A 25,706-nucleotide genomic window follows, 5' to 3' on the forward strand; every position below is an offset into this window, starting at 1 on the left:
GTTTGTAGGCGGCTTATGGTAGAGAAATTAACATTCAATTATCTGGCAACAGCTCTGGTGGACATCCCTGCATCCCTGCCAATTCCACGCTCCATCAAAACTTGAAACATCTCTGGCATTGTGTTGTGTGACAACTGCACATTTTAGAGTGGCCTTTTATTGTCCCCAGCACAAAGTGCACCTGTGTAATGATAATGCTGTTTAATCAGCTTCTTGATATGCCACACCTGTCAGGTGGATGGACTATCTTGGCAAAAGAGATATGCTCACTAATGGGGATTTAGGGATGTAGTCCCATGTCGCTCAGTGCAAGGGTTGTGGGCTGAGCAGGTACATAAAAAAATATTAACGCACTCTCTACTGTAAATTACTGAAATGTGAATGTAAACACATTTGTTTAAAACAATTGAACAAAATATGTTTTTTGTGCGTATAGAACATTTCTGGGATCTTTTATTTCAGCTCCCGGAACATGGGACCAACACTTTACAGGTTGTGTTTTAATGGTGCTAGGTTAATGAAAATGTTTTGTCTTAATTAGAGTACCACAGAGATTTACACAGTTATCAAATAATCAAAGCTTAATGATTAGTTGAATATTTGAATCAGCTGTGAAGTGCTAGGGCAAAAATCAAAATGTGCACCCCTTGGGGTCCCCAGGGCCAAGTTTGGGAAACACTGCTTTATGTTATCCCACATACATTGTGTACAAAACATTATGAAAACCTGCTCTTTCTATGATAGATTGACTAGGTAAACCCAGGTGATGTCATTTTTTAAATCATCTTCAGGCGTAGATTAAGGGGAAGAGACATGTCTCGTGTCTGAGCCGTTGAATTGAAACTCCACTTTGTCCCTATACCGACATTTTGCTTGTTTGATTGCCTTCCGGAGGGAATAACTACACTTTTTATACTCTGCCATATTCCCTGACATCTTTCCATGGTTGAGTGCTGTGCTTCGCGCTTTCAGTTTTGCGTGAATGCCGCCATCTATCCACGATTTTTGGTTAGGGTAGGTTTAAATAGTCACAGTGGGTACGACATCTCCAATGCACTTCCTTATAAACTCACTCACCGAGTCCGCATATAAATCAATGTTATTCTCTGAGGCTTTCCGGAACATTTCCCAGTCCACGTGATCAAAACAATTTTGAAACGTGGATTCCAATTGGTCAGGCTAGCGTTGAATGGTTCTAGTCACAGGTACATCCGTTGTTGGGACAGCTTTATGTAGGCCCTAACAGTTTGTGTGCACAGTTTGACACCGTTACAGTGCAATTAGTGTATTGTTTAGTGTTGTGTAGTGTATTTGCTGGCATGCATCCCACTTTTCTTTTGCTAAAATTGCCACTGGGTATATGAAATGGGTAAATACTTTAATCCATTCTTCGTTTCATGAATTTATCCATGGGTAAAGAGTAATTGAAGCTTTTTTAAATGATTAATAAAAAACTGTTTTAAAATCAGAAAATGTATTTCATTGTTTATTTGCATACAATAGGCACATTTTTTTTTAAATACATCTTGACACCGAAATTAAATGTCTTCCTGCTAATATTTAGATTTTTGGAAGGAGAGTATTTGCCTATAAATAGTGATTTCATCCTCATATCTCTATTACCATCATGAATCGCAAACTGAGGAAACTCTTGGCTATTGTGGCGACCTATCGACCATTGAACCTGCAGCGACGACGCTCCATGTGGATTCACCCCATTCTGATGACTAGCAGCCGGTATGGAGAGTACCATCATCTGGTGCAGGAGCTGCGGTTCGACGATGTGATGTTCCAGGGCTATTTCAGGCTTGATAAAGCCCAGTTTGATGACCTGCTGTCCAGGATGGGACCTCACATTGCAAGGGAAGACACAACATTTCGGCAAGCTGAACATCTCGCCATTTGTTTAAGGTAAATATTATCAAGCAATTCTACAATCCTCACGTTATTATCGATCAATAAATATATAATGAGTGAGACAATAGCCTATATGAATATATCAGAACAATAACAAATAGCACAACATTTTCATAGGCTACACTAAAAAACATTCTTTATGGGATTAATGTACAAGAAATGTGTATTGACTACATCTTGGAGGTTACTGATGCTACTGTTGTATTGTGGTATTTATATATTCATTTGTGATGCTATCCTTCACATGATCCCGTTGTCACATGCAGCACGTGTGTGCACATGCATCTAAAGTATTGATCCAATGTTATCATCATTTTTTTCCAGATATTATACTTTAGTTATCCACAATGACCTGGTGATATAAAAGTATAATAAGTGATATAAAAGTATAATAGTTACATTATTATAATTACATCATTATTATTATTAGTCCTTCCTTCATATTCCTTCAGATACCTTGCAACTGGAGATTCCTTCAAAACGACTGCCTACTGTTACCATGTAGGGCACATCAGGAGTGTGACCAGGGACATCTGGGACTGTCTCGTGGGAGAATTCATGCCTGTCCCAACCATGGACGACTGGAGGGCCATCGCTGCTGGCTTTGAAGAACGGTGGAACTTTCCTCATTGTCTGGAATCAGTGGATGGCAAGCATGTGGACCTGCAAGCCACACCAAACTCCGGCTCCCTGTTCTACATCTACAAGGGGATGTTCTCCATTGTTCTTGGCGGTTGTGGATGCCAATTACCTCTTTCGGTTAGTGGATGTCGGCAGCTACGGGAGGACGAGCGACGGAGGCACTCTGGCCAACTCTGGCTTTGGTCAGGCCCTCAGACATGGCACCCTGGATCTTCCTGAAGACCGCCTGATTCCTGGAGCAGAGCACCAGGGACCCTAGTGTAATGTACTGTTTAAAAAAAATCTGGTTCTATATATTTGAATTACAAATCAGCCTTTAACTAGTTAAATTGTGTTTTAGTCTACTGCAGAGTTACAATGTGTAACAATTGATGTCGCAGGACCAGGATTGGTAAACAACGTGAAGTGTACAATTGTAATAACCTGACCAAGAAACTGAAGTTGAAATTTGTTTCTATTTCAGGAACAAATCTTGCTTTTCAAAGTTAGTCAGAAAAGTTATTGTTCAAAGCACTTTTTTTTATATCAGTGCTGGATTATGGTGATATTGTCTATATGCCTCAGCAAGTACCTTAAACTCTGGACACAGTGTATCATGGTGCTTTAAGATGTATTTCAAACGCTAGATCACTTACCCATCACTGTGATTTGTATGCTATGGTGCAATGGAACTCTCTCTCCACCAGGAGGCTAAAGCACTGGTACACTTTTGTGTGCAAAGCATTTATATCGCTGTTCTTTACTGACCAGATCAGTCACTCAATATATTATTCATTCACAGTCGCTGCTGTCCTTGTCTGTTCCTAAGGCTAGAACTGAAATGGGGAAAACATATTTTTCCCATAATGCCCCGTCATCTTGGAACATGCTTCAGAAGATTTTAAAGTTAAGGGAGTTAGTGCCCTTGTCTGTTTTTAAGACTCTGATCGACAACACTGTTTGTGAAGACTGCAGTTGTTTCTAATCTTCAATTGTATCTTTAACTTGTGACACTTTGTCTTTTGTGTGTATTCTGTATTTTTCTGTGTTTTATGGACACGCTGCTATTTCCCTGTTTTGCCTTCTTGTAAGGTCGCCCTCACAAATAGGTTTTTAGACTCAATGGGTTTGACCTGTTTAAGTAAAGGTTAAATAAAAAAACGATTACTTGTTTTGCCTACGTTTACTGACACCGGCCATATTCAGTAGGTGTTGCGTTCGTAAATGCATCAGTTCTGCGCTCTGGCACACTCAAAAGAGACTGCTCTGAAATCAAAGTAACTTAGATAGCTAGAGTGAATTTGCAAATGCAAGAGATATGCTAACTGTATAACAGTCATTCAAGTTCTTGTTAGCTAAACAAATGACACGTGCATCTCTAGCTGTGTGTAGCCACCGAAAATGATATGAGGGGAAAAAGTCAGTCACTCACCCACTCCTCCAATGGCATGACATCCTCCTAGCAGCTAGCTAGCTGGCTATCTAGCTAGCTAACGTTAAGCTCCGTGTTTTTAGCTTTCTACATAAATAGATACGCTAGTCTATTAGCCACGTTATGATTGACTTGTGATTATTGCCCTTGCTAGTTTGTATTGACATTCCCAGCCTTAGTTACATTTGTCCAGATTATTGAGTCATTGAAACTGAAACAGTTCATCCCGAATGGAGGCAGAAAATAATGTACCAGGCCAGCTGTGATTTATAACGCGATAGCAATATTTTTTGGACTACCAAGAAATGTATTGGTGAATTATATTAATAATGCATTGAACTGCATCCATCTATTCAGCCAACTTTTGGATTCGAAATGTTGAACATTGAGATATTAAAGACATGATAGATCAGACGCATAGTATATTAAGGAGTGAGATCTGTAAAAAGACAGAGTGGCTGTGGAATGTGCTGGGTGGACGGGAGGAGGTCAAAGGATTGCTATAGGGGAGGCAGATGGACATCTGTGGACTAGGCAAAGGAGGGGTTGAGGTCAGGAGGTGAGGTCAGATCCCCTGAAGGGAGTAATAAAGGTTTTACTACCCTCTTCCTGTGGCACCATAAGATGTAAGGATTGGAGAGAAGGAGGAGTGTCTTAAGTGAGATATATATATATCAGTGATGGAGAGAAATGTTTGGATGTCTGAATTATAGCTGTACAGACCCTTTGGACAGAATTAAACTTGGTTAAAGCTTCTCTAGAGTCTGTGAGTTATTTATTCTGAAAAATAAGAACCTAACACAACAATGCCTTAGTGTACATCATGGAACGTTGAGTCAAATATATAACCTATTTTTAAAACCTTTTTTAAAGTTGGTTTTGTAGCATAAACTTGGAATTTGATATTTTTGCTGATATTATGATTGTCTGTTTGTTTTATACCTGCAAAGTATTTAAAATGCTGTCAGTTCCTCTTTAAACTGCAGGTCACCACTTTGTGTGCTAAACGTGAAATATTTTTTGCAATTGTAAGTAATAGTTGTACATTTCGATATGGGAAATGCTTAATGGTAGTGTTTTTGTATTCTTATGATTGGGCCCTACTGGCATGTTATGGCAGAGTTTATGGACTGCTTATCCTTTAACATCATGCTGTGTGTGACTACTGTCTTTCCATCAGCCCTATGCAGTGGTGTAGTCGTGTCTGGAGAAGTGTAAATCAAATCAAATCAAATCAAATGTATTTATATAGCCCTTCGTACATCAGCTGATATCTCAAAGTGCTGTACAGAAACCCAGCCTAAAACCCCAAACAGCAAGCAATGCAGGTGTAGAAGCACGGTGGCTAGGAAAAACTCCCTAGAAAGGCCAATACCTAGGAAGAAACCTAGAGAGGAACCAGGCTATGTGGGGTGGCCAGTCCTCTTCTGGCTGTGCCGGGTGGAGATTATAACAGAACATGGCCAAGATGTTCAATGTTCATAAATGACCAGCATGGTCGAATAATAATAAGGCAGAACAGTTGAAACTAGAGCAGCAGCACAGTCAGGTGGAAGTTGAAACTGGAGCAGCAGCATGGCCAGGTAGACTGGGGACAGCAAGGAGTCATCATGTCAGGTAGTCCTGGGGCATGGTCCTAGGGCTCAGGTCCTCCGAGAGAGAGAAAGAAAGAGAGAAGGAGAGAATTAGAGAATGCACACTTAGATTCACACAGGACACCGAATAGGACAGGAGAAGTACTCCAGATATAACAAACTGACCCCAGCCCCCCGACACATAAACTACTGCAGCATAAATACTGGAGGCTGAGACAGGAGGGGTCAGGAGACACTGTGGCCCCATCCGAGGACACCCCCGGACAGGGCCAAACAGGAAGGATTATAACCCCACCCACTTTGCCAAAGCACAGCCCCCACACCACTAGAGGGATATCTTCAACCACCAACTTACCATCCTGAGACAAGGCTGAGTATAGCCCACAAAGATCTCCGCCACGGCACAACCCAAGGGGGGGGGGGCGCCAACCCAGACAGGATGACCACAACAGTGAATCAACCCACTCAGGTGACGCACCCCCTCCAGGGACGGCATGAGAGAGCCCCAGCAAGCCAGTGACTCAGCCCCTGTAATAGGGTTAGAGGCAGAGAATCCCAGTGGAAAGAGGGGAACCGGCCAGGCAGAGACAGCAAGGGCGGTTCGTTGCTCCAGAGCCTTTCCGTTCACCTTCCCACTCCTGGGCCAGACTACACTCAATCATATGACCCACTGAAGAGATGAGTCTTCAGTAAAGACTTAAAGGTTGAGACCGAGTTTGCGTCTCTGACATGGGTAGGCAGACCGTTCCATAAAAATGGAGCTCTATAGGAGAAAGCCCTGCCTCCAGCTGTTTGCTTAGAAATTCTAGGGACAATTAGGAGGCCTGCGTCTTGTGACCGTAGCGTACGTATAGGTATGTACGGCAGGACCAAATCAGAGAGATAGGTAGGAGCAAGCCCATGTAATGCTTTGTAGGTTAGCAGTAAAACCTTGAAATCAGCCCTTGCTTTGACAGGAAGCCAGTGTAGAGAGGCTAGCACTGGAGTAATATGATCAAATTTTTTGGTTCTAGTCAGGATTCTAGCAGCCGTATTTAGCACTAACTGAAGTTTATTTAGTGCTTTATCCGGGTAGCCGGAAAATAGAGCATTGCAGTAGTCTAACCTAGAAGTGACAAAAGCATGGATTAATTTTTCTGCATCATTTTTGGACAGAAAGTTTCTGATTTTTGCAATGTTACGTAGATGGAAAAAAGCTGTCCTCGAAATGGTCTTGATATGTTCTTCAAAAGAGAGATCAGGGTCCAGAGTAACGCCGAGGTCCTTCACAGTTTTATTTGAGACGACTGTACAACCATTAAGATTAATTGTCAGATTCAACAGAAGATCTCTTTGTTTCTTGGGACCTAGAACAAGCATCTCTGTTTTGTCCGAGTTTAATAGTAGAAAGTTTGCAGCCATCCACTTCCTTATGTCTGAAACACATGCTTCTAGCGAGGGCAATTTTGGGGCTTCACCATGTTTCATTGAAATGTACAGCTGTGTGTCATCCGCATAGCAGTGAAAGTTTACATTAAGTGTACACTCTAATTTATACTCAATACTCAAATGACCCACCCAGCTAAACCCTGTGTGAAAAATCCTGTTTTCCTATGGGGGTTTTAATGAGTTTTCCTATAGATTTTTCAGATTTTCACACTCAAAATCACACTTAATTTTTTTTTTTGATGGTCTAAGTCCACAACAATGCTTAAACCATTTTAATCTGATTGAGTGGGCCTGAGGGCCTAGTTCCCCAGTGGTTGGGCCTCTGTCCACCCAGGCCCATCCATGTCTACGCCCCTGATGCAAACTGCGAATGGTGGCAATGTCGCATTAATGCAATTATACAAAAGACAAAACATACGGGGCAGCAGATTATCAAAAATAAAATGCCAAGTTATCCAAACAGGTTGTTGCATGGAAGCCTTTAGCCTAGCGTATTTACTTCACACAAAGTCTACATCATTTCTAAGCACACGCATAATTGACACTGCCGGACTGCACACGAGACCTGAGACCCAAATGCAGTTTTAGAGTTCTCCTCAGAACTGAAAATTACTGTGTGAGGCAACACAATCTCACACTCAATTCGTGCAAATATGAATGAGTCAGAATGGCCCTTTTTTTCGTGTAGGCAACAGTAGGCCTACACAATTTTATTCATAACGCATTTTGTGGAGCCTACATTACACCATTTTCTTCATAATGCATTTAACACAAGGCTACAATTGTTTGTGTACATTGCACCATTTCTTTCTTAATGCATTTTATACAAGGCTATGTCAAATTTTCTGAGGGTTGCCAGACTGAAGCAATTCGGCTATGGGTTTCACAGCCCTATAATAATGATACTGTCAAGGCTCAGGAGTAGACCCACATGCAGGCAGTTTCAAAGTAACAGAAGTGTATTACAAAAACAGGGGGGCAGGCAAACGACAAATCACTTTGTTGACTTGACTTTGTTGTCCTTAAGCCATTTGCCACAACTTTGGAAGTATGCTTGGGGTCATTGTCCATTTGGAAGACCCATTTGCGACCAAGCTTTAACTTCCTGACTGATGTCTTGAGATGTTGCTTCAATATATCCACATAATTCTTCCTCCTCATGATGCCATCTATTTTGTGAAGTGCACCAGACCCTCCTGCAGCAAAGTACCCCCACTACATGATTCTGACACCCCTGTGCTTCACAGCTGGTATGGTGTTCTTCGGCTTGCAAGCCTCCTCCTTTTTCCTCCAAACATAACGATGGTCATTATGACCAAACAGTTGAATTTTTGTTTCATCACACCGGAGGACATTTCTCCAAAAAGTATGATCTTTGTCCCCATGTGCAGTTGCAAACTGTAGTCTGTCTTTTTTATGGCGGTTTTGGAGCAGTGGCTTCTTTCTTCCTTGCTGAGCGGCATTTCGGGTTATATCGATATATGACTTGTTTTACTGTGGATATAGATACTTTTGTACCTGTTTCCTCCAGCATCTTCACAAGGTCCTTTGCTGTTGTTCTGGGATTGATTTGCACTTTTCGCACCAAAGTACATTCATCTCTAGGAGACAGAACGCGTCTCCTTCCTGAGCGGTATGACGGCTGTGTGGTCCCATGGTGTTTATACTTGCATACAATTGTTTGTACAGATGAATGTGGTACCTTCAGGCGTTTGGAAATTGCTCCCAAGGGTGAACCAGACTTGTGGAGGTCTACAATTTTTTTCTGAGGTCTTGGCTGATTTCTTTTGATTTTCCCATGATATCAAGCAATGAGGCACTGAGTTTGAAGGTAGGCCTTGAAATATCCACAGTTACACCCCCAATTGACTCACATTATGTCAATTAGCCTATCAGAAGCTTCAAAAGCCATGACATCATTTTCTTGAATTTTCCAAGCTGTTTAAAGGCACAGTCAATTTAGTGTATGTAAACTTCTGACCCACTGGAATTGTGATACAGTGAATTATGAGTGAAATAATCTGTCTATAAACAATTGTTGGAAAAATTACTTGTCATGCACAAAGATGTCCTGACAGAATTGCCAAAACTATAGTTTGTTAACAAGAACTTTGTGTAGTGTTTGAAAAATGAGTTTTAATGACTCCAACCTAAGTGTATGTAAACTTCCAACTTCAACTGTATGTTCTTCCTTATTGTGCAGTGGATTATAAAAATAACTGTATGCCTATGGATGTGTAGCTAGCCAACTAGCCGATCTGTGTATGGACCCATTTGGTATACATATTAGTTCAGAACCTAGCTATGATCCTCAGCTATCATAGCCAGTTGCATCAACTTCAAAACACTCTAAATGACATTAATGAAGCCTATGGATTGAGTAGAATATAATGTATTTTTGTACCAAGGATGCAAGTCGTATATACATGTAGTTATTACCAAGCATGAGATCCCCACATTGTAGCCTGTACATTTAATATATTCACTGATCACGTACTCTGCCTTGGCAAATAAAGGTGCAGTTCAGGTATGAATGTCTTTTAGATCATTTTTCAGTCATATCCAATACCAGGAGTATCAAATTCCAGTCTTTGAATGACACTGTGTCTGCATGTATGTATTACAATTATACACTTCAACAGTGTTTACCAATCTTGGTCCTGGGGCATCAATGGTTACACATTGTAACTAATAGACTAGAAACAGGATTTAACTAGTTAAATGCTGATTTGTAATTCATATATAATTCATACAGAAATATAATTTAAGAAACAGTACACTACATTTCCTATGCATCATGTAAATACTCTAAAACCGGTTCATCTCGATATCTAATGCCCTTCATATGCATTGATCTGATGAACACAGGATAGGTGTAGTATTTCATCAAATGAGATATTTAATTTCAACCAGTAGAGAATGTGACACTTTATTGAAAGAAGTTCATTATCCAAGTGTTATAAATACATGCATAAATATATTTGTAATATTATAAATGCAAGTTCAATCTGTACTTCAATGTACATCTGTTGTACATTATAAAACAGAGGAAGAAAGAGGTGGTGCGAGGTGTAAAAGACAAAGGGAAAGAGGTAAGATTAATGAATCATTGCTACCCAAATATTCTCTCAGTTCATCACAATTGCATAAGTGTCTCTAGTCGGCCCGAAAGTTATATTAAGAATGGATGAGGTGGCGATGATGGGACTGGGAGTTGGCATCCTCTCTCACATCAAAACATATCTGCAGATGAGATAGCATGTTTAAGCCTTGTTTTTATTTTTTATACTAACATTGTTAGTCATCATAATCATCAGGTTAAATGCTAAACTGACCTTGGATCATTAACTCTGGGACAACTACATCTCTATCTGTATTTCAATGTAAAACATCTCTTTAATAATACTTCTTGTTGACCTGACCAAGTGCCTTCTATGTAGCCAGTTCAGATGCGGGAGGGGTTCACCGACACAGCTGATATAACCTAGAGGATTTAGGGAGAAGAGGAGAGAGGGATGAAGTGAAGGAGAGAGACTATTTATTGAGAAAATAAGGTAGTTAAAGTGATAGTCTTCAACAGGAATCTGTGTGTGTGGCCTCACCTGGTGTCTACACCACACTAAGTGGCTGCAGAGTACTTTATGCTGAAACGCATGAACGGAAACACAAGAACAAACAATATTAGCGTAGTTATATAAATCATTAAGTGTCTTATATTATTCTCCATAGTTGGCACTCTTGCCTATTCTTTGAAGGTGGAAGGAACCACAGTTATACACCTGAGCCTGCTTACTGCACAACACAATCCATCAATCAGATTGATACATGAGTGTGTAGGTGTGGGTTATAGGGTGTCTAATTGTTCTACATTTTTTCAATATGGGTGATTTAAAATAGCCTGTTTGGTTTTTGTACAAACATCACACCCTTACCTAAACAGCACCCTCACCTGAGAAGTAGAAACTGGGAATTGAATAACTGCAGTTGACATAGCTAAGTAAATGGAAGAATACTCTTATTGCAATGTGAATGGCTCTTAAAAGAGCCTTTGGTTGTGCATAGTGTAGTCTATGGTGTTGCCAGGGAACAGCACCCTCTTCGAAAGAAGTAGGAGGTGAAGATCTCCCGCACACAGATTGCCTCTCTTGCTGCATTGTTGGACCCCATCCTTAAAACATCCTGCAGAGCAGCAGACTTTTCCTCTGGCACATGGCGGGGAGCTGCAGATCCCCTCCTGGTCCTTGTGTCTATTCTCATGAAATTATGCAGGACACAGGTAGCCTTCACACACCTGAATTGCTCCTTCACACACCTGAATTCCTCCAGCAGGCAGTCCCAGGTGGCCCTAGTCACCCAACCTTGCTGTGCCCTACACATTAACTGTAGGCAATCGTTTTGAAGGAATCTCCAGTTACAAGGTATCTGTAGGAATATGGACTTTTACATCACCAGGTCATTGTGGATTACTAAAGTATAATAAATAAAGTATAATATCCCTGATAACAAATCATGATAACATTGGATTGAAAGATGCATGGGCACACATATATGCATGTGTAGCATATAACAATAACAGGATCATATCAAGGATAGCATCACAAACGAATACATGAATACCATTTGAAGCTTGATGATGAGTTGAGCATTTGAATCAGCAGTGCAGTTCTAAGGCAAAAACAAAAATGTGCACCGCTTTGAGTCCCCCAGGACTGAGAATCACTGCTCTTCATTTGGGACCTCGTCATATGTAGACAGGCTTTCATAGCTCTCTTTATCTGAGGACAGAAAACCTCACAAGAAACAAACTTCATTGTAGTCAAATTACACCACACTGAATATTATGTTGCTATTATATCAATCCTCACTTCTAGGGACAGGAACTACACAAAAGTACATGTCCTATTCAGAATAGCCTAACGTTACTTTCACTGATAGTTGGGGCTGCTATCCTTTCACCGTCCTCCATGGCTGTTAGCTAGCTACCTACGAATGCATTTTGATATTTTTTTTTACAGCGATAAATACATCAAGATAGCTAGCTAATATGACGTTAGGTAGATGGTGATATTTCATTCACTTAGCTAGCTATCTATACAGTATGTGAAGATGGCTAGGTAGCTAACCGACTAGCTAGCTCATTTGAGTTAGCCTGCACTGTAGCAAATTAGCTAATAATGCATAGTTATTTTCGAAATGTATTTACTTACTTACTTACTTGAATAGGTTCTCCCAGCCATGTGGACGATTGGAAACAGGGCAGCAGAGTTTGTTTGTCACCGGAGCGTTTTAGAGGATATTACTATTGAACTATCTACCCCTTTAGTAGCAGCCATATGTCAAAGCTTAAAACAGGTTTTTAGAAATGTTTGCAAATGTATTAGATAAAAACAATAATCCCACTCGGGACATTGCACTGGCGGCTATTGTGCTACAGTAGTTTGCTAAATATAGGTGATGGAATGAGCCGTTATTTGACGTTTGTACATGGTATTTGACGTTTGTACATGGCTACAGCCAGCACAACACTGCCGCTGGGGGGTTTCCCCAACTGGTGATGTAAGGGGATTTCCACCCAGACGTCGTATGCTTCTTAAAAACGAAAGGCCAATTGAAGCATATCGGAGAGCGATTTTTTGATCGCTGTAGCCTACCGTTGCCACGCAATGATCGGTCTGGGGAAATAGGACAGAATTGTGTTTGTGTCTGTTTTTTTTTAACTACTCGAACAAGCTTTCCACCTCCAGGACAAACATCGTAACGTGCCATGAGAAACATGAGTGTTCAAAATGGCACTTCAAGTAAGTGACTTTTCTTTTACGTAAACTAAATCGGAGTTATGCATCTACGGTGTCTGATGTGTGTTGTCCCACGACATTCACATTGACAGTAGTATAATTTTCATACATATTTTATACAGATATACAGAATAGTGTAAAGGAAACGCATTGTCATGGGTCTGTGTCAAAAAGGGGACTGACTGCAGGGGCCCAGACAAGTAAACCTACAGTTTAAACGGTACACTGCCATGCTATTCAATTGGCAGTTTGTGTTGTCATTCTGTCTTCCCAAGCGTGACTGACAGTTGAGTAGAGGGGCCAACACCCACTTCTGAGATATCACACTAGTCTTGGGCACTAGTCTTAGGCTACCTGTTAAACATATACTATTACATTGTAATACATATACTTACCTGTTATACTATTACAGTCATTGTCATACATGTAGTTAGTCTGGCCTGTTACACCTATAGTATAACATTGTCACAAAGTAATTATTCATGAGTTAACTCACTTTTCTTCTCCTGCTTTGTACACCAGCAATCGACTTGGGTGAGTAGGCTATTTATTATTAATGTACAGTTTGAAATACTTTTTATTTGATTTTTTATATCTAGTAGGCCTATAGTCTACATACATAGGGCCTCTTTGGCCTATGCATCATGCTCGTGATTTAATGTAGCTGGTACTGCACACATACAGACATAGATCACACTCAGATGGCCTACACACCAGCTCCCTTTGCAGGCTTCTCATCCCACTCCCTCTACTTTTTAGACATCATTCAGGAGGTGATCTCTGCAGACCGGGAGTTTCCCTGTCATGTCCAGTCTGGTTTCTGCCTCCCTGGACCTCCTCATCCCCCCGTAGACTCTGACCTCCAGGCCCAGAACCACAGGGTCATGCCCAGGCAGACACCCTCCTCAACGCCCCCAGTACTGGTGCCAAGGGGCACGACCTCCAGGGTGAGTACCAAGCCTTTCGGGATCTAATGCAAAAATATATTCAGCCACTCTTGAAGGAAAATATGTACAATAAATTGTTGTTTTTGTTAGGCCATTGATTCATAGAGTTCAATAGGTAAAACCGAGAGGTCGACTTGTAGTGGTTAGTTAGTGATTTGATTTGTTTCTGCAGCCTCTCAGGTACTCTTTATGGTCGCATCAGTTCACACTGTTAATGTTTGGTATCTCAGTTTGTTGTAATAGCTGGGAGATAAAGTCAAGAAAACAGCTAATGGGTTGATCTGAAGTATAGTCTTATCAGGGATGTGTGCTATCGCTTTTTCCAAGGCAGACAGACATACCTCGGGGCTAAGTGAAACTCAACTACTGACAGTTTCCATGGATAAGGAATGTGAACAACGGCACATAGTGTGGTGCCTCGATTCACTGGTGCTTGAAGTCTAAGGCGTCCTTGAGCACCTTGTTGTTATGCCTTGGGTTGCTGTTCTCAAATAGTCTGGAACTCACAGTGAGACAATTGTGGTCTGTGTGTGTCTGTGTGTCAAAGTGGTGCCTTGGAATAGACTGTTAGCTGAGTTGACACACCCCCGTCTGCATGTTGTTTCCTCTCGTGGGGGAGGTGGCAGAAAAGGAGAGAAAGAGTGTCATCTGATTCCAACTTTCGTTTTTGAGTTCCCTTCCTTCCGGGGGCCAACCCTTTCAGGGTGGAAGTTCACATTCTGAGGCTTTTCTGCTTTTCTAATTGGTCGATCTGCTGTAGATTATGTCAACTTCCTGTTTCCTGAGCATGCTGCTCCTGGCTCGATTGGCTCGATCCAAGCTGCTTTTGTGTAGAGGCTTTAAGGCATGCCCATAATATCACTCTTACACACAAACCGCCTGTAGACGCTACTTTGAAGTGGAGCACATTGATCTCACACACACCTCTTTTTGTTCATACAGCCTTATCCACTTCTGGTGGTTTGTTTAGACAGACTTGAGTTATAGGACGGCTTGTGATAACAAAGAGTTTAAGGCGATCCCTTAAGTCGGTCAGCTTGTTTTTCTTTGTTCCGGTTTGTTTTTGGCAAATCGCTTTTCCTGTTGCTGGTCTCTAGGGATTCTTCAAACGGACTGTTAATTAGAAGGTATGTGGTTGAACTTGGAGAGTTAAGGTCAAAGTGTGTGTGAGAGAGATTGCTTCTGTCTATAATGAACACAGGCCATTTTTTTACTGATATAAGTATACCACTTTGACGTATAAGAGAAACCAGGAGAAATGGGCAGACCGAGAGAGAGCAAGAGAGAGGGAGGCATGAGGGATGAAAAACTTCCGTCGCCTGAGAGGACGGAAGTATAGAGGGGTTTACCAAAAACGGAAGAGATGCTCTCTAGTTTAACGGTTGAGAGGGGGGCATGGCAACAGAATGTGTCAAATGAGGACATAGAAAGTGGTGTACTGAGAGGGAGTATGTAGATAAACGATAACAATGCAGGTTATCTTTGAAAACGCCCTCAACCGTTTTATTCTCAGTACCGTCATGATGATGTTTTGGATACAAAGTTAACTGTTTGTTGTCGGGCTGTGTTCTTTACATGAATTTTTAAACATGACCATTGTCTTTAAATTATGTCTCTCCGCAGGCACCCTGCTTCTTCCCTCAGCCCCAGCACCCCTCTAGCACCAGAGATATGGCAGCACCTCACCCCACTCGTGGGGTTTCTCATTCGGGCTCAAACCGACGAGGACGGGGATCCTCTGGTTCAGGAACTTCCAGGGGGCCAGCGGGTCCCTCTCGACAGGCCCAGACAGACACTGATCTGCTGGAGCAGATCCTGGAGAGGCCCACCCTGGCTGTGGTGGAGCAGCCCAAGGAGAGAGGCATGAGGTTCCGCTATGAGTGTGAGGGCCGCTCAGCTGGGAGCATCCTAGGGGCCTCCAGTGGGGACTCCAACAAGACCTTGCCTGCTATAGAGGTACCCAATAGATCCATATTGTATTTGGCTGTATTTTAATTTACAACAACAATTTAGCAGTTAACACCCTTACTCTTGTGATAAGTTACATCTTCGTGACCCCTCAGTCAGAACCTTGCTATAACGTCACATTAGAATAGAACCTAGTCCTTGTATTTGTTTACTGCAAATTGTGTTCCCAATGTCATCCCTAACCTGCACTGGATGTGTATGTCTGTGTGGGAAGTGGAAGGGTTAACGGAATGTACCATCTATCCCAGAATTCCCCCCTTGTTGGTTTGGCTGCCCTCAACACGTAGAGCTTTTCAAGTGTAAGGATCAGGGGCAGAGGGAGAGGGAGAGGAATTGATTGTAACTGAAATAGAAAGTACCCCACAAATCCACATCTTTGTCTGATTTAAACACTGTTGATCCCCACCCACATACTACAATTCAGACCGCATCTCTCTAAGATTAACACTATCAGACAAGTGCGAAGTTTGACACTTGACATTTGAAATGGAGAGGCACTGAATCCGTTTTGGTTGTTCACCTTACATTTACTCAGTTTTAATCATGCTCTCACTTGTGTCGGAGGAAGAAAGACGGTTTGATTGATGCATATCTCGCTTTGATTGATGCATACAGTATCTCTCTCCTCCTCCTCTTTCTTTGTCCCTCTCCCCATTTCTTTCTCTTCTTCACACTCTTCCCCCTTTCTCCTCCCTCTTTCAGCTCCAGGGTCCCATTCAGAACATAAAAAAAGTGATGGTCACTGTTTCCCTGGTGACCAAAGACTACCCGTACCGCCCACACCCCCACTGCCTTGTGGGTAAAGACTGTGCGGATGGTACCGGCATCTGTGTCGTCTGCTTTAACCCCCACAGCAACCGACGTCACAGGTACCCCTCTCTTTCTCTCCTCTATTCACCACTCTCTTTTCTTAAGTTTCTCCCTTTGTCCACCAGAGGCCCATATCCTCCTCCTTTCTCATTCCTCCTTCACCGTTTTTGGGGTGCTTTGCTAGGAAAGTGCACTGGGTTAGTGTAAACATGTCTGTTTTTAATGGTTGGTAACCAACCATGTTTTGTGTGCATCTTGCAGTTTCGCTAACCTGGGCATCCAGTGTGTAAGGCGGAAGGAGCTGGATGCCTCTCTAGAGAAGAGACGGAATCAGAAGATCGACCCCTTTAAAAGTGAGTAGAGCCCTGACACGCACATTAAGCACATCGCAAGCACACGCAGAATGTATCCAATTACACACATCCAATATTATTGTACAATAAAGTTGTATTGTCATTAGCAGTAGGCTAATATCCTCTCCTCTGTCCTCCCAGCGGGCCACTCTAAAAGCATCGAGGACATGGACATGAACGTGGTGCGGCTGTGTTTCCAGTGTGAGCTGGAGTGGGTGGATGGAAAGAGGGACTTTCTGAACCCCATAGTGTCCAACCCCGTCTATGACAAGAGTAAGATCCCCTCCCAAACATCCTCCTGACACAACCACCTACACATGACTGCCTTTACATAGTCCTCTAACGTGATGCGACACAGCACTGTAAGACCACAGCTATGTAAATGTACTTCCTGAACGATCCAGCAGGTGTTCAGTGTGCGTATGTGTGCGTGTTCACAGAGGCGACCACCACATCTGAGTTGAAGATCAACCGTCTGAACATTGTTAAAGGGCCATGCACCGGCAAGACTGAGATCTACATGCTCTGCGACAAAGTCCAGAAAGGTGAGATGCAGCCAGACTCCCAAGTTGTAATATACAATGGGGAAGTAAACTCCTGTTAAAACAACTAAATGGAAGTGACACATGACGTGTGATGACACCGCTCAGGAAATACACTGTTGAAGTCAAACAGCTTGGAGAACGATACAAGCTGATTGGTTGGTGTGTGTGTGTGTGTGTGTGTGTGTGTGTGTGTGTGTGTGTGTGTGTGTGTGTGTGTGTGCGTGCGTGCGTGCGTGCGTGCGTGCGTGCGTGTTGCCCGCTCAGACGACATAGAGATCATCTTCAAGAGGGGGTCTTGGGAGGCCAAGGCGGAGTTTGCCCAGACGGACGTCCACCGGCAGATCGCTATCGTGTTCAAGACCCCGTCCTACCGGGAACAGGACGTGGGGGAGGAAGTGGAAGTAAAAGTCTTCCTGCGCCGTCTCTCTGACCACATGGACAGTGACCCCGTCACGTTTACCTACCAGCCCAACAACACAGGTTGATACAACTTATGATGTTATATATGATATCATAAATGCTGTGTTATAACATGTTAGGTGATTTATTTTTCTTATTCTTCTCTGTTTTGATGCCGTGTTCAGATCCCTATGAGGTGAAGCGGAAGAGAAAGATAAAGACGGACATCAGCTTCACAGAGAGATCCTGTGTGGCAGGTGAGGATTGGCCTCGGCTCTCTCTCTCTCTCTTTCCAGCTTCAATTTCTGCGACCTATTTCAGGACAGAAAGTAAAAAGGAAAGTGAAAGAGAGAACAATGCTTACACAGCAGCCTCACAAAAACAAATGACTGCACAGCTGAGTGTCAGTAAGGTGTTCTAACACAAGTCCTTTCTACCGCCCACAGCTCAGAATGTGGCTGCAGCAGAATCGCAGCCACTCGAGCCATTCACCTTCACCCCAGCAGATAACTGGCTGGTCCCAGAGGAGTTGCATCCTCCTACCCAGTCTGGGGCCTCCACCATGGGGGAGATCCACTACAGTGACACCCAGGAGGACAGCTTCTTGAACGAGTGCATAAGCCCAGAGGACATCAGTGTTCTCTCTCTACTTCTGGAGCCTCTGTTCCATGACCCTGCCCTCCTTGGCTTTGGCCAGGGGGTCAACTCCCTCTTTGTCCCAGGTGGCATGGACATTAACTTTAACCCCAACCAGTGTGAGTCTGGGCAGGACTTGGGCTACTATAACGACCAGCAGTTCAACCAGCTAGTCAACGAGAATCAGGCCTCTCTGATGCAGCCCTTCCCACTGTCACTCTCCGGCTCCGCCCCTCAGGGTCAGTGTGATAACGAGGGGTGTGATTTGGTCCAGGTGAAGACAGAGGGGGACCTATGAGAGCAAAACATATCCCCTTAAGACTGAATGTGGTAACCCCTGAACTTTAAGTTTTTTTTTTGTTGTGTTGCTCCTCAAACTAGAAGTTTAGGGTGTGTAGGGACCTAACTCTACCCTGTGACAGTCCTCTCACCCAAACATAGTACATACAGTATGAGAGTTTGGACACACACTGGTAATAGCAGTAGCTGAGGCACCTTGTATCCTAATGGTGTGGTTACCCCTTTCCCCCAAAGGCCTTGCTGGACGAGGCTATAATCCAGACCCCTGTCTCTCCTTCCCACACACGACCACTACCAGACCCTAAAAGAATACATTTCAAAAAGTCTGTCCAGACCCAAGCCTTTGAGTGTAATGTGTTGCCTTCACCATGCTGCTAACGTTAGCCTAAGGCTAATAGCCGTGATCAGCACAGCACTCACAGATGACATGTAGCTTTAGCATGTAGCTTTAGCGCCTCCGGGGGGACCAGAGTGATACTGGTGGAGACGAGTTGCCCTTCCAATAGGCTAGCCATGGATGTTAAAAATGGTTCCTACCTACCCATTGTCAATACTACCTGTGGTGATTAGGGGACCATCCAGTACTCTGACCAAATACAAAATGGACACTTAAACTCAACTCGTCTGCCTTGTCAGTTTTCCTTGTCAGGCTCCGTCTGTGTATATATTGTGGTTGAGGCAGACTTCGACAAGGACCTGCAGGAAATCCCTGAATTGAGGATTCAACTAAAGGAAAGCATAACTTAGGGCTCGTTTCAATCCATATCGCGGATGTTCAGCGCTATAGCGTGATTGAACATGAAAGGTCATTTCCAATTGAGCCGACATATGCACCGTTTACCATGAATGCAGTCTCTGCGAATGTGCCATCATTGCCTTTAAATGTATATTGTGCTGTAGCGAGGATCTTCAGCACGACAGATTGAATCGAGCCCTAAGCATTTAACTGTCGGTGCAAGACAACCTGAAAACGACCCCTCTGTGGAGAAATTGTTAAGTAAAAGGGACCATCTATCAAATTGCTGTTTATTTGGCTGTTTATTTTTCCCTTTCCATATGTGATATATTCTTTATTGTGTAGTCAGTCATTGTCTGTTATCTGTCGTTTTTTTAACGTTGACATCAGTTTTAACCTCTAGCTCACCTGTTGACTCTGTTTATTGTAATAACCAATATTCATGTACAGTAGAAACGACCATAGTCCAATGCGCTGTCCTTCCTAGTGTCTACCTCTGTCGTGTTGCTGTAAGTCCTATTCAGTTAAACATGTTCAGTGTATGTTCAGATTCTTAACAGATCCACAGCTTCTTTGTATACTGTATGCCAGACTCCTCCCTTCACACTAGCGTTTTGATTGTTGTCATTAGTATTTCAAAAATAAAATGATTGCAAGTCGTCATCTTAAACTCTGGTCACTTCAAATGCGTTTTATCGTTGGTTGTATAGGCTATTTCATATTTAATATAATTGACATGGTAGGTTTTTACTAAATGTAAAAAGCAAACTGTCCAATAACAGAAAGGAGAGTGAAAAAGAGAGGGGACTGAATGAAAGACAGAACGGCTGTGGAAGAACGAGTGTGTCCCCTCCTGGGTCCATTGTTGTGTTCAGGCTCGGCTGCTTTTAATGCAATCCTATTTTTAGCAGCCAGCTTTTCTTGCCCGGTCAGAGTCCATCCCCCTCACATTCCTAATGCCTCACTCACATTTACTCCAAAAACAACGTGACTTCCCCTAACCTCACCCACACAACCTGCCCAGTCGTGTACATGGGACCTGACTTGACTGTTGTGACTTGACAATTATTGTAATACACAGAAATATATTATTTGAATTGTATGTAACTGGGTGTTTTACCCAATGAAAAAGCAGAAATGCTCTTATGTTAGCTCATCAGTTTCTTGGGAAGCGCTTTGATGAGGCGCTTCACTGAGTCAACAATGACTCATTCTCCCATACAGCTTGTGTGTTGTACCGCTGAAACTTGTTCTCGTTTATCTTGAAGCATTTCTATTTGGATGTATTTATTAAACTGTCATAGTTTAATCCCCCGTGTTCAGTTTTTTTGCTGAGTCAGAGGACCATTATGGGAAGTTCTAAGGCCGCTGTAAAATCCCAATCTCGGCAGCAGTTCAAGCTTTCACCCAGGTCCTGTTTATTAGGCACAAACAGTAACAACGTCTTCAAATGTTTTTACAGGAGAGGAGTTTAGGCGGTTTGCTCCTTTTTTTATGCCTACTGAACGCAACCCAGTGAAAGAGAGGCACAATTCACACCGCCCTTATCTGCTGAACGGCACAACAAGCCTCAATGGATCTCTCTTTACAGGTCCACGGTGAACAATATGACGACGTACATTTGTTTAATAAGCTCAATAATAACATAGAAGCTGGATATCCCAGTTAAATGGTCTCTTTGCTCCTCCTGTAGATGTACAGGCCCAGTCTGAGCAGGTGTATCTCTAAATGTGCTTTTCACTGTTGACCAACACTGGAAAAAGCATGGCATGAAGCCACAGGGAAACCCCACACTGGGCTCACAGCCAAAAGTTTCATTCCCGCATGTACACACAGATAGTCACACCCTGATGAGTATTACTAGAGGTAAAATCAATACACATTTCAAACTTGACTATAGTACATTTCATACTTGACTAAAGTATACACACTCACATTAATGGTTTTATTTATTTAGGCCTACTGTACATGCTCAAGTTTATCCTGCTTTGGTCTGAATTCACTTTAAAACTAGCTCAGCAGCTTTAGGAGAATTTGCATACTTGGCCAGAAATTAACTTTGGGATTTTGTAACGTAAAATTTCTACAGATTCATGCTGAAGAGCTTTAAGTATTTCGGTTAGTCATAAGAAAGCATAGACATGAGGTTACCTTGTAGAGAGTAACCTGCAGCTACCCTCTCAGTGTGGTTATTCCCTGTAATATAAGGGCAATGGTGGGAAGTGAGTGAGCGAGTACAAAGCATTGGCAGCTAGTAAGGGGCGTGGATATTGAAAGTTCCCATCTATAAAAATGCTGATTGAGGTAGTTGAAATGTCCTGTGTGGCCATACAACAATCCCCATATCTCCTCGTCTTACTCACACATCACTTACTGTATGTCCTGCAAATGTGTTTGAATGCAAATGAGAATGTGTGACATAACAAAGTCGACGTTTAACCTTTCCTCTCTCCACCTTTTCTGGTGTTAAAATGTAACCTGTGTGTGAGACAATTTGAATCTTTGTGACATGTTATTCAATATTTTTGTAGAATATTATAGAATTAATTTAAACTAGATTGTCCTAAATGTGGAATGATTAAATCATGTTGAAGGATGAAACTTAATTACCGTATAACAGAATTATAGGAGTGGAGTTTGCTATAAGGATGAGCCATGATTAAGCCTGGAAGTGGTACAACTTGACAGTTTCCTTTGCACTCTATTTTAGCAGACTCTCTACTGCCTCCTATTGGTTTCAGACAGGGTTGGGGAGAAACTGATTTCATGTGAGCCATTAAATGTAATCTGATTACAAACAACTGTAATCTGTCAGGTTATCAGAAAAAATATTGTAATCAGATTACATATACTTTTTAAAAACTAGACTACTTCATGGATGACTTCTACATTCCGATAGGATGTTTGCGAAAAAAAAATACATTGACGCCTTTCTTTTTTTCTCAATGACATTCAATTCAACATTGAAAAAAGGCCCAACTTTGTTCCCCCTGGGCAAGTCTGAACACAAGTCAAAGACCACTATGATGGATCCTTTTTGTCTTCTTCTAATGCCTCTTAAAGGGAAAGTAATCCAAAAGTAACTGAAATTAATCAGATTACGTTGCTGAGTTTAGGTAATCCAAAAGTGACGTAACTGATTACAATTTTGGACAGGTAACTAGTCAAACAGATTACATTTATAGGTACCTTACCCAACCTTGGTTTGGGATCACTGAATGTTGATGGCCCTACACAGTGGGACTTAGCAGCTGTAATCTATCATGGGCCACATGAACACAACCAGTCACAAAGGCTGCTCCAATTATTGCCAAATTAACAATCTGATTGTTCAAAAGACCAATTAGTGGCAAAATATCAGAATTGGGCTGGCTGTATAAATGCAGTCTATGGTGTTGTTGTGGTTTAGAGATGGCCTACATAGCTGTTTCTCTGGGGGATTCAAGGGGATTTTGGCCTGGTAGGCTGACTGGCTGATCGTTGTGTGGAAAAAATTAGCAAACAAGATGCTATCTTCTGAATTTAGCTGATTGTGTTGTCTCCCCCTGAACCACAATGGTTACAATAGGGGAAAAGTGTGAATGCAAAATGACTCAACCTTCATAATGAACAGTCCCTCTAGAACATGTATACCAAACATTAGGAACACCTTCCTAAAATAGATGTTATTTTCCTTCAGAACAGCCTCAACTTATCGGGGAGTGGACTTTGCAAGGTGTCGAAAGCAATTCACAGTGATGCTGGCCCATTTTCACTCCAATGCTTCCCACAGTTGTGTCAAGTTGCCTGGATGTCCTTTGGGTGGTAAGACCATTCTTGATACACGCATGAAAGTGTTGAGTGTGAGCAGTGTTGCAGTTCTTGACACAAACCAGTGCGCCTGGAACCTACTACCATACCTGTTCAAAGGCACTTAAATATTTTGTCTTCCCCATTCACCCTCTGAATGGCACACATACACAATCCATGTCTCAATTGTCTCAAAGCTTAAAAATCCTTCTTTAACCTGTCTCCCCTTCATCTACACCGATTGACGTGGATTTAACAAGTGATCATAGCTTTCACCTGGATTCACCTGGTCAGTCTATGTCATGGAAAGAGCAGGTGTCCTTAGTGTTTAGTATACTCAATGTATGTCATCACCTGTTGACTGTTTGATTACAATTTATTTTAGGTCTATCTTGTAAAACTAGAACTCTATAAACCGACCCACCGACCCAATTGTCAGTCAATGACATAGTGGAAACACGTACACTACCGTTAAAAAGTTTGGGGTCACTTAGAAATGTCCTTGTTTTTGAAAGAACAGTACTTTTTTTTTGTCCATTAAAATAACATTAAATTGATCAGAAATACAGTGTAGACATTGTTAATGTAGTAAATGACTATTGTAGCTGGAAACGGCAGATTTTTTATGGAATATCTACAAAGGCGTACAGAGGCCCATTATCAGCAACCATCACTCCTGTGTTACAATGGCACATTGTGTTAGCTAATCCAAGTTTATCATTTTAAAAGGCTAATTGATCATTAGAAAACCCTTTTACAATTATGTTAGCACAGATGAAAACTGTTGTTCTCATTAAAGTAGCAATAAAACTGGCCTTCTTTAGACTAGTTGAGAATCTGGAGCATCAGTATTTTTTGGGTTTGATTACAGGCTAAAAATGGACAAACAAAGAACTTTCTTCTGAAACTCGCCAGTCTATTCTTGTTCTGAGAAATGAAGGCTATTCCATGCGAGAAATTGCCAAGAACCTGAAGATCTCGTACAACGCTGTGTACTACTCCCTTCACAGAACAAACTAGCTATAAGCAGAATAGAAAGAGGAGTGGGAGGCCCCGGTGCACAACTGAGCAAGAGGACAAGTACATTAGAGTGTCTAGTTTGAGAAACAGACGCCTCACAAGTCCTCAACTGGCAGCTTCATTAAATAGTACCCGCAAAACACCAGTCTCAACATCAACAGTGAAGAGGCGACTCCGGGATGCTGGCCTTTTAGGCAGAGTTGCAAAGATGGTTGCTGATAATGGGCCTCTGTACGCCTATGTAGATATTCCATAAAAGAATCTGCCATTTCCAGCTACAATAGTCATTTACAACATTAACAATGTTTACACTGTGTTTCTGATCAATTTGATGTTATTTTAATGGACAAAAAAATAGCTTTTCTTTAAAAAAAAGTTACATTTCTAAGTGACCCCAAACTTTTGAACAGTAGCGTATGCATATAAGGGAATGGAACAAAGCACTCAATTCTCACATCTCGTCAAGTTCAAAGTAGTTGAGAAGCTCTCAAGTCACATATCCATATTCAAATCTATAGTATACTACAACACTGTCATTCCATTCACTATGTCTACAATCAAATCAAATAACTAAAGACACTGAACGAAGATTCTCTGAACGATGCTCCACACATTATATTTCACCGTTTATTGCTTAGTTTGCATACTGTGCATTCCCATCCTATAGACTCTGCCTGTGTAATGGCATAAAGACAGGTTTTTTTTTTTAAGTATGGGCCTATGGGGAAAACGAGTGCTATCATACATTAGATTTACAGTAAGGGTAATTTAAGTCTTTGGCATACAACATCGCCTATCCTTATAAGGTAAGGATGAACCTGTAGACAGATAATTGTTGCGAACTCCTACTTTGTTGCTAGGTAACTCCACCCACGGGAGTCCCCCAACTAACAGGGACTCCCCGCCCTACAAGTGTCTTAACCACACACCATTTTGTAATGGAAACCGTTACAGCGGACCTGTGTAGGCACACTGAAGGAGTCGAAAGCGAAAGCCACAAAAGAAACTGTGTTTACTGAAGACCCAAGCAGCTTATTTTTCAATAATATCATTGGCTCCATATAAGGGAATTCATAGATAAGGGTGTATGTGGTCTATCTGCCATTTAAGTGAGTTAAAGGGTGTGTGGTGTAAATAAGACGAAGTCCATCTTGCCTTATGGTCTTCGTAATCTCCCAAAAAGCACAAACAGACAGAGAGTGGGACAAAACACAAATTGCTATATACAAATTGTAATGAGAAAAACTAGCTTATTTGTTTAAGACTCAATTACTGTAGGCTATTGCCTGTTGTGTTTAGATTAATGACATGGGGCCTCATTTATCAGTCCTGAGTACATTTCGTACTAAAATCTGGCATAGGTGGAGATTGTAGGATTTGCGTGCGCAACAAATGATTGGGATTTATCAAACTGT

General features: G+C 42.0%; 1 protein-coding gene and 1 long non-coding RNA gene across 5 annotated transcripts; one reads left to right on the forward strand and one right to left on the reverse strand.

The window, feature by feature from the left end:
• Nucleotides 1-9,906: 9,906 nt before the first annotated feature.
• Nucleotides 9,907-12,518, reverse strand: LOC109905410 (uncharacterized). 3 transcript variants are annotated; one of them, XR_004203090.1, is made up of 4 exons: nucleotides 11,611-12,518; nucleotides 10,596-11,415; nucleotides 10,329-10,477; nucleotides 9,907-10,236 (listed from the first exon to the last, which is right to left on the reverse strand). It is a non-coding gene; the product is annotated as an uncharacterized LOC109905410 (long non-coding RNA). The 3 variants fall into 3 exon arrangements; XR_004203091.1 differs by having other exon boundaries at nucleotides 9,907-10,477; nucleotides 11,611-11,783; nucleotides 12,201-12,516; XR_004203089.1 differs by having other exon boundaries at nucleotides 9,907-10,477; nucleotides 11,611-12,517.
• A 120-nt stretch (nucleotides 12,519-12,638) lies between these two features.
• Nucleotides 12,639-20,791, forward strand: LOC109905409 (transcription factor RelB-like). 2 transcript variants are annotated; one of them, XM_020502765.2, is made up of 11 exons: nucleotides 12,639-12,791; nucleotides 13,311-13,322; nucleotides 13,548-13,735; nucleotides 15,359-15,691; nucleotides 16,406-16,572; nucleotides 16,775-16,866; nucleotides 17,008-17,139; nucleotides 17,307-17,411; nucleotides 17,676-17,891; nucleotides 17,996-18,067; nucleotides 18,257-20,791. In XM_020502765.2, exons 1-11 carry the CDS (start codon nucleotides 12,758-12,760, stop codon nucleotides 18,742-18,744), a joined length of 1,839 nt encoding a protein of 612 aa, XP_020358354.1. In that variant the 5' UTR covers nucleotides 12,639-12,757; the 3' UTR covers nucleotides 18,745-20,791. The 2 variants fall into 2 exon arrangements, with proteins under 2 accessions (XP_020358354.1, XP_020358355.1); XM_020502766.2 differs by lacking the exons at nucleotides 12,639-12,791; nucleotides 13,311-13,322; nucleotides 13,548-13,735 and adding an exon at nucleotides 14,528-14,862.
• Nucleotides 20,792-25,706: the final 4,915 nt, after the last annotated feature.

The sequence above is a fragment of the Oncorhynchus kisutch genome, linkage group LG15 (assembly GCF_002021735.2).
Source record: "Oncorhynchus kisutch isolate 150728-3 linkage group LG15, Okis_V2, whole genome shotgun sequence".
Taxonomy (NCBI): domain Eukaryota; kingdom Metazoa; phylum Chordata; class Actinopteri; order Salmoniformes; family Salmonidae; genus Oncorhynchus; species Oncorhynchus kisutch.